The sequence below is a fragment of the Melopsittacus undulatus genome, chromosome 3, assembly GCF_012275295.1.
Source record: "Melopsittacus undulatus isolate bMelUnd1 chromosome 3, bMelUnd1.mat.Z, whole genome shotgun sequence".
In the NCBI taxonomy this organism is placed as follows: Eukaryota; Metazoa; Chordata; class Aves; order Psittaciformes; family Psittaculidae; genus Melopsittacus; species Melopsittacus undulatus.
In genome coordinates this window covers 53,945,237-53,962,353 of record NC_047529.1, presented here as the reverse complement: position 1 = coordinate 53,962,353, position 17,117 = coordinate 53,945,237, and the positions used below count along the sequence as shown (strand labels likewise).

At 38.0% G+C, this 17,117-nt stretch overlaps 1 protein-coding gene across 8 annotated transcripts in view; it reads right to left on the bottom strand.

The window, feature by feature from the left end:
- The window catches only part of KLHL32 (kelch like family member 32), a 94,079-nt gene that overhangs the window by 65,538 nt on the left and 11,424 nt on the right, over nucleotides 1-17,117 (bottom strand). For 6 of the 8 annotated variants that reach the window (XM_031045450.2, XM_005145096.4, XM_031045448.2 and 3 more), the window contains exon 3: nucleotides 5,770-5,877. The exons of the other annotated variants lie outside the window; for them this stretch is intronic. In XM_031045450.2, the coding sequence (XP_030901310.1) occupies nucleotides 5,770-5,877 (108 nt within the window). The remainder of the gene's footprint in view (nucleotides 1-5,769; nucleotides 5,878-17,117) is intronic. 8 annotated transcript variants of the gene reach the window in all.

Genomic DNA, 17,117 nt, shown 5'->3' with positions numbered 1-17,117 from the left:
GGAGACCATTCTGTGTGCTTCAGAGCAATCAAAAAAACTTTAACTTTTCTTTTAGAGCAATTTAAACTGCATTTCACTGGCAACCAGTTAGCGCTTCTGCCCGTCTCCCTGTTTATTTGGCTTCAGTGGAATCCTGAATTCCTTGCACACTGAAAAGTGGTCAGAAAAGTGTGAGCAGGGGAAGAATGTTCTAGGCTGGTACAGGCAACTGCCCAAAGCCCTGACTTATAATGCTTGATAGCACCTGTTACAAAATCCAGATGTCTCATTAGTTAATACCAGAAGGAATCCTGAAAAGCCTTTCTCTGATATGTCATAATATTTTTCCAGAAAACTAAATGAAAATCTGTATTAAATGCACAGCATATAAATCATAGAATATCTTGAGTTCAAAGGCACCTTTAGGGATTATAGAGTCCAAGTCTGTGCTCCTTGCAGGACTACCTAAAACTAAATCACACAGCTAAAAGCATTGTCCAGATACTCCCTGAACTAACAGGCTTAGTGTGATGACCACTTCCCTGGGGAGGCTGCCTCTCTGATTCTTTCTTTTCAGCTCTGGTAATTCAGAATAATTTTATAACTTTAAGAAAACTTTATTTCTATTAGTAAAGAAACAAAATGTTATGGTTTAGAAAAAGAGAGACAGCAGGACTTGGTCAGAACTTGGTATTAAGCCCTAATAAAGCTGTTGGTTTGCTGTGTTTGTCTTTAGAAAGTTATTTTTCCCAAAACAGTTTCCTGTCTATGATATAACAAATGAAAGCAATTACTTGCTTTTGTAATGCATTTTGAGGTCCTCAAATAAAATTCCAGCTAAAGGCAAAATATTTCTATTACTATAAAGACATATGATAGAATATAATTACAAAGAAAAGTTCAAGTCATTGAAACATTTCAGTACACACAGGACTCCGACTGTGTATTTGTATTTTTGTTGAATTAGAATCATTATCATCTACTGCAAATTAAATCCAGTGTTCTTGCACAATTCTTTGTTGAAACTATGATGCAGGGCCTGTCAGCTGATTCCAGCAATGGTTAGCATTTAGATTTTGCATATGTATATGAGATCAACATAAATTATGTAGCTTGCTGGACCCAAATTTGAGGAGAAATTCAAAATCTCCGAAGGCTCAAAATTTGAGTTTGAACTGTAGCCCCCCAACACTTGTTTATAAAAGCCTGTTTTCAGCACTGAAACTTTTTAGATGCCTAAAGGTTTTCCTTTGATCAAAAGCCCTTTTCTTACAATGATGAGCGACTTGCCATCCAACTACACTGGCCCACTTAGGGCATATCCCATTCCCCCCAGATTTCTCTCTTGGAAACAGAAAAGTTAACCCCGCCTCCCCCCACCAAGATAGTGAAAAAGAGCAGGGAAGTGTCCACAACATTCTAAGCCAGTGGTTAAGACTTACTTTAACAGAAAGAATTGTGAAGTCTAAACTTTTCACCAAGAACTGTTTCTCTACATTAACAAGGTAAAATATATAGCTCTGTATTGACTTTACATCATCCATCTCCCTTCCAATACATAACTGACACCTGCAAAATACCCCTGTGAGAAGGAAGGGTGAGCAATCTAGTCACTGAGAATCCAGCCTGGTGTTACTGCTGCCAATTGTAAAGTAAGAGAATGACCTTAAAGCCCTTTTATGAAGAAAGGATATGTCAACTACAACAGGTAAAGAGTCAACTATGACAGGAAAAGAGTTGTATCTCTGAATACCATAATGAGGATTATATGGTAAAATGCCTATAACCAAGAGGGAATGTATTTATGATATTTTTTGCAAAAGATTTCATTATTAGAATATTACCGAGAGCCTACACACATTGAACAAAATTGAATTCTGCTGCTATTCCTTTTCTTACTTAGTATTTATTACCATGCCAACATTTAATTCTTTGTGATGATTAGGGACCATAGTACTGGCTCAATTCAGTTAAATTATGATATCAATTATATTTAACTTGAGCTTTACAACAATATTTTCTTCTGTTGGACAATAAATTTTCTCTTAAAAGCAAATATTTCCAGCAGTAATTATGCTAAGGCACTGTCTGTATAAGCAGACAGGAAGATGAAGTTTGTATTTATCCTGGTTTGAGCAGTAGCAGTCATTTTTCTCCTTCTTGGTAGCTGGTGCAGTGCTGTGTTTTGACTTTCGGGCTGAGAACGGTTGCTGATAGCAAGCATGTTTTGAGTTACTGCTCGGGTGTTTGGTTTGTTCAAGGCCTTTTCTGAGCTCATGCTCTGCAGGGGAAGGAGGGAAGCTGGGAGGAAGGAGAGACAGGATACCTGACCCAGGCTAGCCAAAGAGGTATTCCATACCATAGCACGTCATACCCAGGATGTAGCCGGGAGAGACCCGGGAGGGCTGGAGCTCTGGGAGGGATGGAGGAAGTATCAGTCAGTGCTCGGTCGGGGAGGGTGGGGTGAGTTATGGGTCAGTGGCTGGTGGGGTGTTGTATTCTTTTCACTTGTTATTGGCTGTATCATTATTATTTGTAGTAGTAATGGCAGTAGTGATTTATGTTATACCTTAGCCATTAAACTGTGCTTATCTCAACCCGTGGGAGCTACATTCTTTGGATTCTCCTTCCTAACTCTCTGGGAGTTGGGGAAGTGAGGGGGGGAGTGAGTGAACGAGCTGTGTGTGGACTTGGTTTAAACCACAACAGTATTTTAAGTCTTCAGGAATATTTCAAAGGAAAAAGAAAAAGGAAAAAAAAACCCTAGCAAGGATGGCCGTCTCATTTCAGGTTGCAATGTCATACTAAAAGTTACATTTCTTCATTTTAATAACTTAAACTGCAGGCATCCAAAATTGCCATCATGCAATATGAAACATTTCCACCAGATGTCTCCAATAGATTATTTTACATAGAAAGTTACATTTGCGATACTACACTTCAAACTGGATGCAAGTTTAGCAAAATATTAAAGAAATAAAGATAAAAAAGTTCACACTGAATATTTATCTTGTTAGGCATGGATACCTGTTGTATTTTAAACCTAGCTGGTAACTCAGCACCACAGAGCCGTTCAACTCACTCCCTTCTTCTTCCCCTCCCTGCTCCAGATGGGACTGGGAGAAGAATCGAAAGAATGTAAACCCCATAGGTTGAGATAAGAACAGTCCAATAAATAAAGTACAATATCATACTACTACTGCTACTAACGATAATGATGATAAGTGAAATAACAAGGGGAGATAATAGTAAACTAAAAGGGTAAGGGGGGAAAAAAACCCCAATAAACACAAGTGATGCACAATACATCACCTGCCAATCAATACCCAAACAGTGATCTGCACTTCTGGGTGACTTGCCACAGTTTATATACTGGGCACAATGTCTGTGGTGTGGAATACCCCTTTGGCTACCTTGGGTCAGGTGATCTGTCTCTGCTTCCTCCCAGCTTCCCTTCCTCACTGGCAGAGCATGAGAGTCACGAAGTCCTTGATCAGAGTAAACATTACTTAGCAACAACTAAAACATTAGTGTGCTATCAGCATTGTTCTTAGACTAAAGCCAAAACACAGCACTGCACCAGCTACTGGGAAGGAGGAAAAAAATAACTGTTAGAGCTGCAACCAGCACAATACCTTAGAACTGGCACTAAAGTGTTGTCAGTTCCATAGCATTATCTAAAAAAACATCCACTTTTGGAGCAAAGATTTTGGCCAAACATGTTAAAAATAGACACATCAGATCATGTCTTGATACCTGCATTTTTAGTGTAATATCAGGCTGTAACTGGCATAAGTGAGTTTTGGGTTAATAAGAAATATTTAGTTTCTGCTTCTTACATTAGAAAGAGTTCACAGACTCGAACTAAAGGCAACTCTGTTTTCAGAACTCTGATGTAAGCATGCAATAATCCCTTATTTATCAGTAGCATTTGTGGATTACTCCCACTCACTTACCTTGAAACATTCACCCAGAGTCTGTCAGCCTGAGTTAGTACGTAAGCAATGCTCAACACATATAAAACCAGAGCCAGAAGAGAATTTTAAGGACAACGGAAAATTTGACACTGCAAATTTTCAGACCTGCATATCAGTGAGATGTGCTTCAAAAGTATCTTTATGAGAGAAGTACTACAGAATCATTCTTATTTCTCTGTGTTTCAAGGTAGTACTTGCTGTATCTGATAGACAGGACAGTGTAAACCTTCCCTTATAATCACTTACATATATGAGCAACTGTACATACATGCAGATCTATGTTTAACTCAAGCACACTCGTTTATTCAAGGTAGATTATAGCTGAAAATGAAAGACTCCACAGTCTCTAAAAGGTTGAAGGCACATATTATTTACTAGTGAGCTGAGGATACTGTCCTGGAAGCAACATGGGGTGAATTCTTGGCTTACATAAAAGCCAAATCCATCCTTTCAAGGTTCTCAACGTATTTTGCACAGCTTTATCAGACTTTGAATTTGGCTGAATTATAGAGAAGTACACCTCTATTCATAACAGACAGGATGGGTGAGACAGAAATCAATTACAACCCATCTTCTCAAAAGATACTTCCATTTAGCAAGAGGAATTCCCTCTTCAGAATAATTGACCTATGAAAACTTTCAAGTGGAAAAAATTAAAAGCATACCAATAACAAGTCATGCACTGAGATCTTCAGCCTATTCAGTAATACAGCATGGTATCTCTGTCTTCATTTATACCAAAGAAATCTTTGAATAAGTGATCTACATAACAGCAGAAACACAGAAATTTCAAGTGCTAATCTCTAAGGCCAATGCTAAAGTATAACTGTTGTGTGGGCTGGTGAAAAAAAGTAGCTCCTATAAGACAAGGGAAAAAAATAGTGTCTTTCCTTATTTCTATCTAATTTCCTTTGAAAAATGATAAGGCCACATACTCAATCCACAGTATGGAAGCAGAGGCCTTAAAGCTGTACAATCCAGCAACTCTTACAGAGTAACATAAATATAAACTTTCCTTTTCAAAATTAGATAATAAATAAATATACATCAATGGATTCAATTGTTGTAGCAATATTTTCAGAAATAGCTTGGTTATCCAGAATTTTAGAGTCCAAAGCAAAAGTAGCTCAATGTTCTGAACTCACTATGCATGAACTCTGAACTGAGATGAAGTCACCCAGCAACATTGTCCAAGCGTGCAGTGCAGAGATATGGCAGATCATATATACATTTGTTTCTTTTGGTGGGGTATCAGAGGGAGGAGAAGCATCACTTTGCATTTTCTGAAGTAACATGATACATAACCTGCTATCATAAAAAATACTACAATAAACATGCACAGTACCTATAAGCATTTACAAAGATTCTTAGACTGTATCTTTCCAGAGAGTAAGACTACTTACTTAAGACTACCCTTAATTATATAATTTGTCAAACACAGTAGAGTTTATAAATATTTATTATTAGAAAACCACCAAGGGTATTTTTCCTTTCTGTCCATGTAATTTAGCATGCAGAATCAATTCACACTATGGTTTTATGAACAGCCCAGCCACCATAAAAGGGACATACAAGTCCTACATGGTTCACTAGCTGGCAACAATGCACATAAACAGTGTTTTATTAGACAATCCCTCTAAATAACAGCAAAGAAATCAAGCCAACAAACAGTATAGGAAAAGTAATATCTTAAAAGACTTTGTACTGAACAGCATACAAAAAATTATTTCTAGTACTTCTGTAGAGGTCATCTTCAATTTTTATTGCCATTTGCTTTAATTTGTATCTCTTCATTCGAAGAGCTGTACAATACCTGTCCAGTATACGCAAAGTCCAGGGCTTGTTTTAAACCAAGGCTTGTGACACCATGCAAATTCACCTCATCAGCTTCACTTTCAACCATGCAGAGACTGAACATTGCCTATGGAAAGAAAAGAAATGTTACTAACCATTAAAAACCAATGCCCATTCAAGATACAGGAAGAGAAGTGTTGATTTTTCCACCTTCACTAACCTTTATTTGTCCTTGGATAGAATTCTAGCAACAGACTTGCAAGTTAGAATGAGATCTATACCAAGTTTTGAATAGTAACCCCATAGCAATCAGTCTTGCAACCAAGTCCTTATAACAATAAAGAAATACAAAAGCTTATTGTAGAAAACCTGAAACAAATCCCTTTAGTCCATGTATATACTTCTTAACTAAGTAATTCAGGTGAAACCAATAGGAACAGTCACACAATAAGGTGACATTAAATAAAAAATGACTGGACTTTATACAAGCACCACTAGAAAAAATACTTAGGCTTAATGTCATTATATGTAGGAAGGAACAATAAGCCCTACACAATTACTCTTATGACAAGGTGCAGTTATTACAGCATCTTTTATAAACAATCATTTCCAAATAAGCGTCTCAGACCAGAATGTGAATAATACTCAATTTATTGAATGAGAAGGATGGATGGAGATGCAGTCACCTAAATTTACAACCTCCCCTTACTTCTTACTGCCCTAGTTTCTCAGATCATAAAACCTAAACTGAAGATTGACAAGGTGCTATGGAACTTCTCTGAAATAACATCGAGGAGAGACACAGTCCTTTTCACCCAGTCTTACTTTCCAGATTATCAGTCTTCAGTGCCCTCCTGGGCAGAAGCAACCCTACTCAGTCTCTAGATCCTCATTGCAACTTTTTTTCTTCCTATCTCTGATAAACTTAGATGGCCGTTTTTGCCCTTTGCTCTTTCTTCTCAGCCTGCATTCCTGCTGCAGTACCCCTACTTATCACTCCTTCCCTCCTCTTATCAGTCCTTTTCTCCATTCTTTGTCACTTTCCCACACGTTTTTTAACAAAATATACTACTCACAGTCTTTAGACAGTAAACTGTGAACAAATAAACCGAACAGTTCTACCATCTGTCATGAGCAGAGTCTAAACTTATCCCCAGTGGGTTTTGTGCCAAACTTAATGCCTCTATGGAGGCTACCAAACTTTACTTTGGAGATCTCTCATAAAGAAACACTTCTTATGAACGTACCCTCTGTCTCTACTCTGACTGATACCTGCAGAAACTGAAGCAGCCAACAAGCACACCGGATTTCATATGCGCAGCCTGTACACCAAGCCCTGCTGAATTTAAAGGAAAAAGAAAAAATAAGCCCTACTCCCTCTAACAGTCTAGCACATAGCATCCACCTAGACCCAGATGACTTTTTTAAAGAACCAAGTGTTTCCTGCAAAAAGTAATTTCTTCTGAAAATGCTATTATCTTCATCATTAAAACACCATAATTTTATAATAAATCTGTTGCCTGAAAATCATCCAGTATAAGCAAAAGTCACATTTATCACACAGTTGCTCCTTGCATTTTTGCAATTTCTATTTCAATAAAATGATACCAGGTCTTCTTCCAAACTGTCAACAGAAAAGAAGCTTCAAATAGTTTAAAAGATTTATCAAACAAACGGAAAGCTCATGAACTATATCTAGATAGGAAGAAAGAAAAAAAAAATTCTAGCAAGCTCAGGCAGTTTTCTAATTCTATTAAAAATGTAATCAGAGTTGGACATTGCATTATCATTGAGCTGTATCAAAGGAGCTCTAAGAGGTACCATGAAGCTTCAGGGCTTGCCAGAAGGTATAAGGTACTGTCAGCCACTTGCTCCTTGCAAAAGCAGACCTGCAGTTTGTGTCTGGAATAGACAAGCTTCTCAGAATTTCAATAGTAAATTAAATTTCTGGCTAATATTCCATTCACACACCAAAGCATGAATAAAGAGAGTGAAGTCTCAAAGCAATGCCTGTCTGGGCGGATTTGCACACCTTCAGTATACTCAGCTCCATCACAGACTGCCTGCACTAAGGCTGGAAATGTTCAGTGATACAAGATCCTGCATTCTCTGACTGTGCTGGAGCAACTGTCTGTACACTAGCTATGGGTACACAGGATCCAGTGGTTACTAATAAAGTTTCTATACTGATCAGGGGCTGACATCCCGTACTATCAGTTAAGCTTACAGATACAAAGAAACAACCTGATCTGTAGACCACAAATCACTTCTGTGAAGAATTAGCTTGCTTACTAACTTTACCTTTAGGAGGCTTTGTTTATTATTCCTCTATTGTAGTACAGAGACTCCATCATAGTTTTATACATTACTATACCTAACTTAGTAAATTCAGCAGGCTCAGGCCGCTGTCACTGTAATCATCCATGGTGTTTGATGAACAGATCCTCCAGCATGGCTTTGACCTGCTGACAATTAGCACTCTCCTAGGGAATGCCTAAGCCATATCCCATTATGGTTCAGGGGATAGCTCAAGCCATGGCTGTTCCCAATAAACATGGGCATGAGCCATGCTATGCAAATCACTCCTGGGGCCAGAAAAACCCTTACCCATCTTATTTGCCAGTACAGGCATAGTCTAATAGTGCAATTGGCTATCACATTTGTAAGACAATGGCTTTGTGCGCCATATGCTATATGGAATTTTGTCTCATACTATCCTCTGAGTATTCTGTGGAAGTTCTTGATAATGTGTATGAGCTACAGTTTGTTTTCTCCAGGGGCAGGTGCAAGGCCAAAGAATATGATCGAAAGATAAGGTCTGCAATAGTCCTCAGACAGTTCACATTCAGCTGACCTGGATTAGCCTCCAGGAAAGCAGTCTCCCACACAGATGAACCTAGTACTGCTCAGTGATCCACACTGCCTTCACCAGTAGGCAAATTTGCTATTCAGCCTGGTGGTTTAAAGGTTTAATCCACCATGAAAAAGGCTGTTCAATCATGGGCAGAAATTAAGCTCAAACTCAGTCTTTAGTTTGCACTGCTGTACTTGCCTATTGTAGTTTTAAGTGTAGAAACGTGCATCATTAAATTCTGGCTTAAGACTTCACCAATACCTGTAGAATGAGTTACATTTGGACTGTCAAACTCCAATTTCAGATGCATCTCTGTAAGTGGTCTGAGGTTTTCTGAGCTTACATAGATCCATCAGTCATGCTTTTAACACAAGGCTAGTACTCTACTTTTTGCTTGGGTGCATTAAAAACAAAGCAATAAGATAAATATTTCAATGGATATATTCTATTTGTGGAATATATCACACTTGTTTACGCCACAGCTTAGGATGGTCTCATTTTTGCGGGGCAGGCAGACACTTCATTAGTTGTAAAAAAAGAGGCGGAAGGAAGGAAGGAAGGAAGGAACAAAAATAAACAACTCTCAGACTCTTGAAAGTTTGACTTCAAAGTAACATGGCAAGTAGGTGGGCATATAACAGACAGAACACTTACAAATAGTTTCACTACTTTGCCCACAGCAGCCAAAGGCACCTTTATAAAATGGTTTCTTCTGCAAACACAGGACACAAGAGACAGCAAAAGTTCATAACTGAATGGCACACAACAAGAGAGTGACTACACTAAAATGTGATCAGATCTGATATTACAGGGCAGAACAGCCTGAGTAAAACATGTTGAGCACAGTCACTGGGTCTAACTTTCCTTGCTCAGCTTCTGCTATTGCTTACCTTTCAAAAAAAACAATGCAAGATAGGTATAAAAAATACCACCAAATAAGAATAATATCTTACTGTTAAAATAAGTACAATTAGATTTAAAAAAAAAGTCTAGATAGATTGATTTTTATCACTCAGGCAGTATTGCAACAATATGTACAGACTAATTCACAACATACAACTTCAAGAACAGACAGCGGGGTCACAGAAACACAAGATGATATTCAAAATCCCCAAAATAAAAATTGCTCACTGTCACAATGGTTAGGTACAAAATAGCTCCTTGCCTTTGAGTCATTTTCTTACTTACTCAGCTGTTCCATATCCATGAGAGTAATGAGCTTGTCCTCATTTTTACATATCAATCTTACAGCTATGTCAGGCATAACAAGCAGTAAATCATCACAAAACAACCAAGCTGTATGGTATTTTATACAAGTAAACTCCTTCAGTGAATTCCACACAACTTGTGGCCTTTTGAAAACAAGAAACAGAATCAAGATATACATAGCCTCAGGAGACTGGTAAATGCATATAAAAAGAACTACTGGTTATGCTGTTAAAAAAAAAAAAAGAATACAGTGACCAAACCTGTAAGTAGCTTACTGCTATGACCTGGGGAAACAAACTGGAATTCTTATTACTATTCATAAGCTTTCTGCTGGGAGTAGAAATAAATATATCTATACATCATATTTGAAAAATGTCCAGCATATTTGAAAAATCCTGGCAGTCAGGTGACACTCCCAATGACTGGAAAAAGGGAAATATAATCCCCATTTTCAAGAAAGAGTAAAATGGATGACCCAAGGAATTACAGACCAGTCTCCTGGAAGGCATGCTAGGGCACATGAAAAACAACAAGGTGCTTGGTGACAGCCAGCATAGCTTCACTAAGGGGAAATCCTCCCTGACCAATTGAGTGGCCTTCTATGATGGGGTTACGGAACCGATGGACGGGGTAGAGCAGTTGATGTCATCTACCTGGACTTGTGCAAAGCGTTCGACACTGCCCCACATGACATCCTTGTCTGTAAATTTGAGAGACATCAATTTGATAGATGGACCACTCGGTGGATAAAGAACTGTCTGGATGGCCGCATGCAAAGAGTTCTGGTCAATGGCTCAGTGTCCAGCTGGAGATCAGTAATGAGTGGTGTCCCTCAGGGATCGGTGTTGGGACCTGTCTTGTTTGACATCTTTGTCAGTGACATGGACAGTGGGGCTGAGTGTGCCCTCAGCAAGTTTGCTGATGACACCAAGCTGTGTGGTTTGGTTGATACGCTGGAGGGAAGGAATGACATCCAGAGGGACCTCGACACGCTTGTGAGGTGGGCTGATGCCAACCTCATGAAGTTTAACCATGACAAGTGCAAGGTCCTACACCTGGGTGGGAGCAATCCCAGGAATAGATACAGGTTGGGCAAAGAAGAGATTCAGAGCAGCCCTGCAGAGAAGGACTTGGGGGTGTTAGTCAATGAGAAAATGAACATGAGCCGGCTTCAGTGTGTGCTCGCAGCCCAGAAAGCCAACCGTATCCTGGGCTGCATCAAAAGAAGCGTGACCAGCAGGTCACAGGAGGTGATCCTGGCCCTCTACTCTACTCTCATCAGACCCCGTTTGGAGTACTGTGTGCAGTTCTGGTGTCTTCAACATAAAAAGGACATGGTACTGTTAGAACAAGTCCAGAGGAGGGCCACAAGGATGATCAGGGGACTGGAGCACCTCCCATATGAAGACAGGCTGAGAAAGTTGGGGCTGTTCAGCCTGGAGAAGAGAAGGCTGCGTGGAGACCTCATAGCAGCCTTCCAGTATCTGAAGGGGGCCTACAGGGATGCTGGGGAGGGACCCTTCATTAGGGACTGTAGTGACAGAACAAGGGGTAATGGGTTAAAACTCAAATAGGGGAATTTTAGATTGGATATAAGGAAGAAATTCTTTACTGTTAGGGTGGTGAGGTACTGGAAAGGGTTGCCCATGGAGGTAGTGAATGCTCCATCCCTGGCAGTGTTCAAGGCCAGGTTGGATGAAGCCTTGGGTGATATGGTTTAGTGTGAGGTGTCCCTGCCCATGGCAGGGGGTTGGAAATAGATAATCTTAAGGGCCTTTCCAATCCTAACTATTCTATGATTCTGTGATTTATATATATGTATATATATATTTATATATATTTGAACACTGAGGTAACCACTGGCTTCTAATTTAGAGCTGTACAAAACCTGTTTAACATTTAAAAGATATTTAAAGGAAATTAATAAAAGCATTAATTGAACAATAATATGGTACATGGAGTAAATACTGGATATAAGGGAAACTGATGAAGTGCCCGGAAACTTGACAGAAAAGGGGAGGAAATTGTCATCAGGGCCTGTAATGACAGTATCTGAAGTTAGGTAGCTATATAACAAAAATAAGTAGAAGTGTTTTCTGGGTAATGAATAGATAGAAATAGGCATATTTAGGACCAAGTTACAGAACTTCTTGGGATGAAGTATCTTTTATTCTCTAATTGAACAGGAAGCTTAAACATGTAGCCTAGCCTAGATGCCCAAAATAGGTGAAAACAGTTCACTCAACACTTTACACTTAGGGTTAAAGAAGAATGAAAGTCAAAGAGGTAAGATTGAACTGTGTTCTTCTAGTGTATTATCTATTTCTCTTTAATTCAACTCTAAATGCAACTTTGTAAAGAAATGTAAGCTTTTAAAGCCAGAAAGTAAGCTGAGCTTACTACAGCAATCTTTAGTAACCCAAAGAGCAACATTTCCAAATTCCCTCCCTCTTTTTCTTAAACATTTTTTGATAATCACCAGCAGCCCTGGTTCCAAGACCACTACAATATAAAATGAACATTTGGTCCTCCCACCAAGGCATAGCTATGACCTATACAAATTCTGTTCAACCACCAACTTAGCAGGGAATAGCAAGCACAATGATAAAGTTCTGGGATATTTTAGAATTGCCTGCATTACAAGCTGCATTCACATGATGTTCATAGGGTTTCAGCAAAGCTTTCTGCCTGTTTTGCCTAATATATCTTAACTCAGTCCATCGCCCACTCAGCTTACCCTGTCACCTTTTGTCCTTGACTAACTGGCAGTGGAAAGCTTTTGCAAATGATGTGAAAGAGCTTGCCTTTACCTCCAGCTGTTGCTCTTGTGTGCCTGTCCAGGAATCGGGCACATTCTCTACTGTAATGTGCATAAGCATTTGCTGCACTTCCTTACAATCACCACCAGATAGGGAGAGTGGAAATCTGGCACAGTGAACTAGCATTCTTGTAGATACTTTCATTGCACCACACTCAAAAGGATGAGCATCCAGGAAGACAAGAACTAACAGCAAGTTAAGCTCAACACACATGAGCTTTCTCATCTCTGAGTCAGTACAGAGCACCATGTTAAAAGAATCACTTACTTTTCCTACTAGTTATCAACTATTTTGTACTCTATTATTATGGGAAGTATTCAAATATTATGGGAAAAAAATCATATTAGTCTTACCATAAACTAAACCTCAAGTATGCCATCCCACCCAGCCTCTTATTACTAAGGATGAGCTCAATAGGAGAAAATTAAAATGCACCAAGCAACTTGTTTGGTAGTCATGTTAACTATTTAACAAACTTTCCTACCCAATTCAGAAACATGTCTGAAAAAAAAAACCCAAAAAAGAATGATGTATACTTACAGCTGAAAAAGAACACTACAACAATTCTGAAAGTGATTAAACATCTATCTATCCATCCAGCAAACTAATTGGTAAATAACTGATCAATGACATTGCCAAGGTTTTCCTTAACTATATATCTGCTTGCACTGAATTCTGAAAGTAACTAACACTACCTAACATTGCTTTACTGGCTTAGGAGAACAGAATTGTAATTTCAAATTTCTGCCTCCACAATTCCACAATTATGTTGCTTGAGATCTCTTTAAAATTATTTTTAAAATAGATAGGCATCTTCATTAAGTGCAGTGTTTTATTCAAATTCACTTCCCAAGTATATGCACTTCTATATTCACCTGTTTCACATCTTTTTCTTTACAGAAAATTGATCACACTTATGCATCAGAAAAACTATGAAGAAAGTAACCTAATACTTCTGAGATCTTGGATCAATTTCTTACACTGCTCAGGGAGCTCAGTTATGATGTGATACTTCAAGACATTTTTACTCTATATGTAATTTTAAGCCTGTGAGAAACTGGCATCAATGGAATGGCTCAGTCTTGCATTCTTCCTAATTTGGGACCTAAGCATATCAAGTATCCTGTCCTGAGGCTATCTTATCTATTTGGAATTTAAGGTCAGGCCAAAATGTTCTCCTTTGCACTTCATACTAAAAACAACAACTCACTGTTTATGTAATAGAAATAAATAAATTATAATCTATTTAATCTCTTTTGTTGTGCTACTATTAGGTGTTAACTTCATGTTCTAATGCTTCATTACATTAAGCAATATTTCCTCTTTGCTGTTTTCATCTATCACAACAAAAAGGAAAATATTCAGAATGTATCAACAGGAGCCAAACTCATTATCATCATGGCTTGACTTTGAAAACAAAGGTTTGGGAAGGGATTTTACCCGTGCTTACTACAGGCGTGCAGATGATGATGTCCACATTGAGTATCAGCTATGTTCTAGACATGTAATAGTAATGTATCCTTATCCAAATAACTAATTTAATATGTGAATGTTTCTTTACCGCATGTAAAAATGTGACTTGTTCTTCTCTTAACTAGGCATGTCAAATTTTGCTTTGTTTTCCTTCCAGTTTAAGCCTGTCTACCTAAGTCAATCATCAGCCATACCCTCTGGAGCCTTGCACACTGAAAAATGTATCTATCAGTGCCAACGGCATGAAATGTGATTAAGAGGCTCATTACATGATTCTTCTCAAAAAGTTCTATATAAATTCCAGGAGAAAATGTCACATAGTCTCAGTCACTGATAACTGAGCCTGCCGTAATTTATCTGCTCAATGAAATCTACCTAAATACTGGTTTTTAAGCATTTGCCAAGCAACTAAAACGAATCCTGTAAAATGAAAAGGTCACATATCATTCACAGTTTAAAGACAATATATAGTTATAGAAATGAGAAGAAATAAGAGAAAAGCTCAGCAGCAAAACGTACAGGTTTATGCACATACTGAAGTCTCACATATAGTACTGTTTGCAAAGAAAATTCCACAGAACCTTTCGTGTTTCTTTAGTACATCACATTGTCAGACAGTAATATATGATTACACAGTCCCTAAGAGCTTACCAAATCAATGATGCATGCAATGCATTTATTGCATTGCACTGATAATACAAAAAAAAGATATAATTTTCTTAGTATCTTTAGAAATAAGTAATGAAAACCGAAGTAAAGATCTAGCCTACAGTTTAGAGGGCTTAAGGATGCAGGGTTTTTTTCTTTTCCTGTTTTGGGGAGTAACCCAGCAAGGACAAAGTAATTTTCTTGGTTGTGGTAAGGCACAGGATCTTCAGTCCCAGTCAAAATAAAAACAATATAAGCATTTGTCTCTAAGAAGTTGCCTTCTTGGTTAAACCTGCATCAAAACTTGTTTATGTTTTGACAGTCAGCTTAATACCCAGTGTAACGTGTCTTCCTCAAATTGCTGCTTAGATGCATAAACATTAATTTATGACACAAAGAGAAAGGATACATTGTAGCACACTACTACTGAGTTGCTGCCTCATCACTAGAGACATATTCAAAAGTAGCTGAAGTTGTGCGGTAGAAACTCAATAATTCCACAATTTTCATGTTCAACCCCATACCAGAATAATTATAGAAAAAAAAAAGTAGGCTGCTGCAGCCATAGTAACCTTATTAGTTCCAATATTTCAAAATAAATCAGTCATCACAGGTGGTCCTCAATACTAAAATAATTGTTTTCATTGTGACAGATGCAAGAAAACAAAATTGTAAAGACAGTGCCATGCAAAGCACTGTATAAACCCCCACTAATGTACAGTCTGTCCTAACAACAGTCACTCTTAAACAGGCCTGTCTTTTGGTATATAAAGGAAGCAGCACAACTAAAGCCACAGTTTTTTCAGCATCTCCAGTCAAGTACAGAAAAGTATGAGTCACATTTGCAAATTTTGGCTTAAATTGGTTTAATGCTTCCCAGTGAATGCATAATCCTATTGTTCCTGTCCTATGATGATTTTAGCAAGTGATATCAAAAGCAAGCCCAAAATAAAACTGGAAAAAAAGTCAGCTCTAGAATTAGCATTTTAACTACCACAATACATTTCATTCAGGGAGGCAAAGCTTCTTGTGATTTACTTTTGCAGGGAAAACCCATGATCACTGACACCTTTAAGAAGCTTATTTTTTAAAAGCATACTTTATATAGTACCACCAAGACATATTTCTTAATAACTAAATAATTGTACATTAAGGCTTAATCTAACAGAACTGGAGTAACATAATCTTAGTTATTATAATTAGCTTCTTAGGAAGCCATTTATAGTGTGATGTAAATGTCATTAGACACTAGCACCCAAATGTTCTAAACAACAGTAAACTATGTCAATTTTCCATTCTGCACCCTAATTGTAAAAGCATACTTGTTATACGAACATCCTACTGTTGAAATTTGAAATGGTTTATTTTATGAAGGTTTGAACTAGATACCTTTCATATCCTTTAAAAAAAATTCCTATTTTACATTATTACAAATCCTGCTTTTCGGTCAGAATATAGAATAATTTTGATAAAGTAGTACCCATAATTCTCACTAACTTATTTATTAAATTGCTTCATACTAAGACCAAAGAGTAAAACCATCTCACTGACCATTTTTCTTCAGTTTTCCACATCCTTTTACTGATAATACAGCTAAACACTAACAGTATAGATATACAATCCATGGAGACATTCAAGGCCAGGCTGGATGTGGTTCTGAGCAGCACGATCTAGTTAAAGATGTCCCTACTTATTACAAGGTGAATTGATGAACATTGCGTGTCCCTTCCAACCCAAAATGTTCCATGTGATTCTGTGAATATACTAAATAAAAGAAGGATGATTGGGCTAACCAAGCTTGTGTTAATATTGGCAGTCATTTGTCACAGTAGCTTTCCCCATCAGCCGAGCTCTGTCCCTCATTAGCTATCTCTCTGTAAAATCATATCTTCATTTTATTTGTAGTAGTCTTTGGCTCTTCTGTCATGTCCAACAAACAAACCCCCTCCAAACCAACAGACAATGATTACATCAATTTAATTATTCTCAGATTCTATAGTCCTGACACATCCTTCTTGGTTGAAATTTAACCAAGGTAAGATCCTTAGGTGGGAGGTTAGGTAAATCCTTCAGGGGCAGGTATGACAGCTTCTGAAGATGCATTTTACAAGGCACCCTAATAGTCAGTAATTTTCATTTCACATGGGCATTGTGTACATTTGTTACCTATTTTTATAGCTGGTACCCTATGACTTTGGAAAGCCAGGTTCTTTTGACACTACCTGAACATGCTCCACATGTCTAAGATGGTAAGTGATAATTTCATTTTTGCACACATACACACACAAACATAAAATTGTTCATACATTTTTGCAGTAGCTGCAGCCTACTGGTGAAGAGTATGTTATGCTGGGCTCTAAAGAT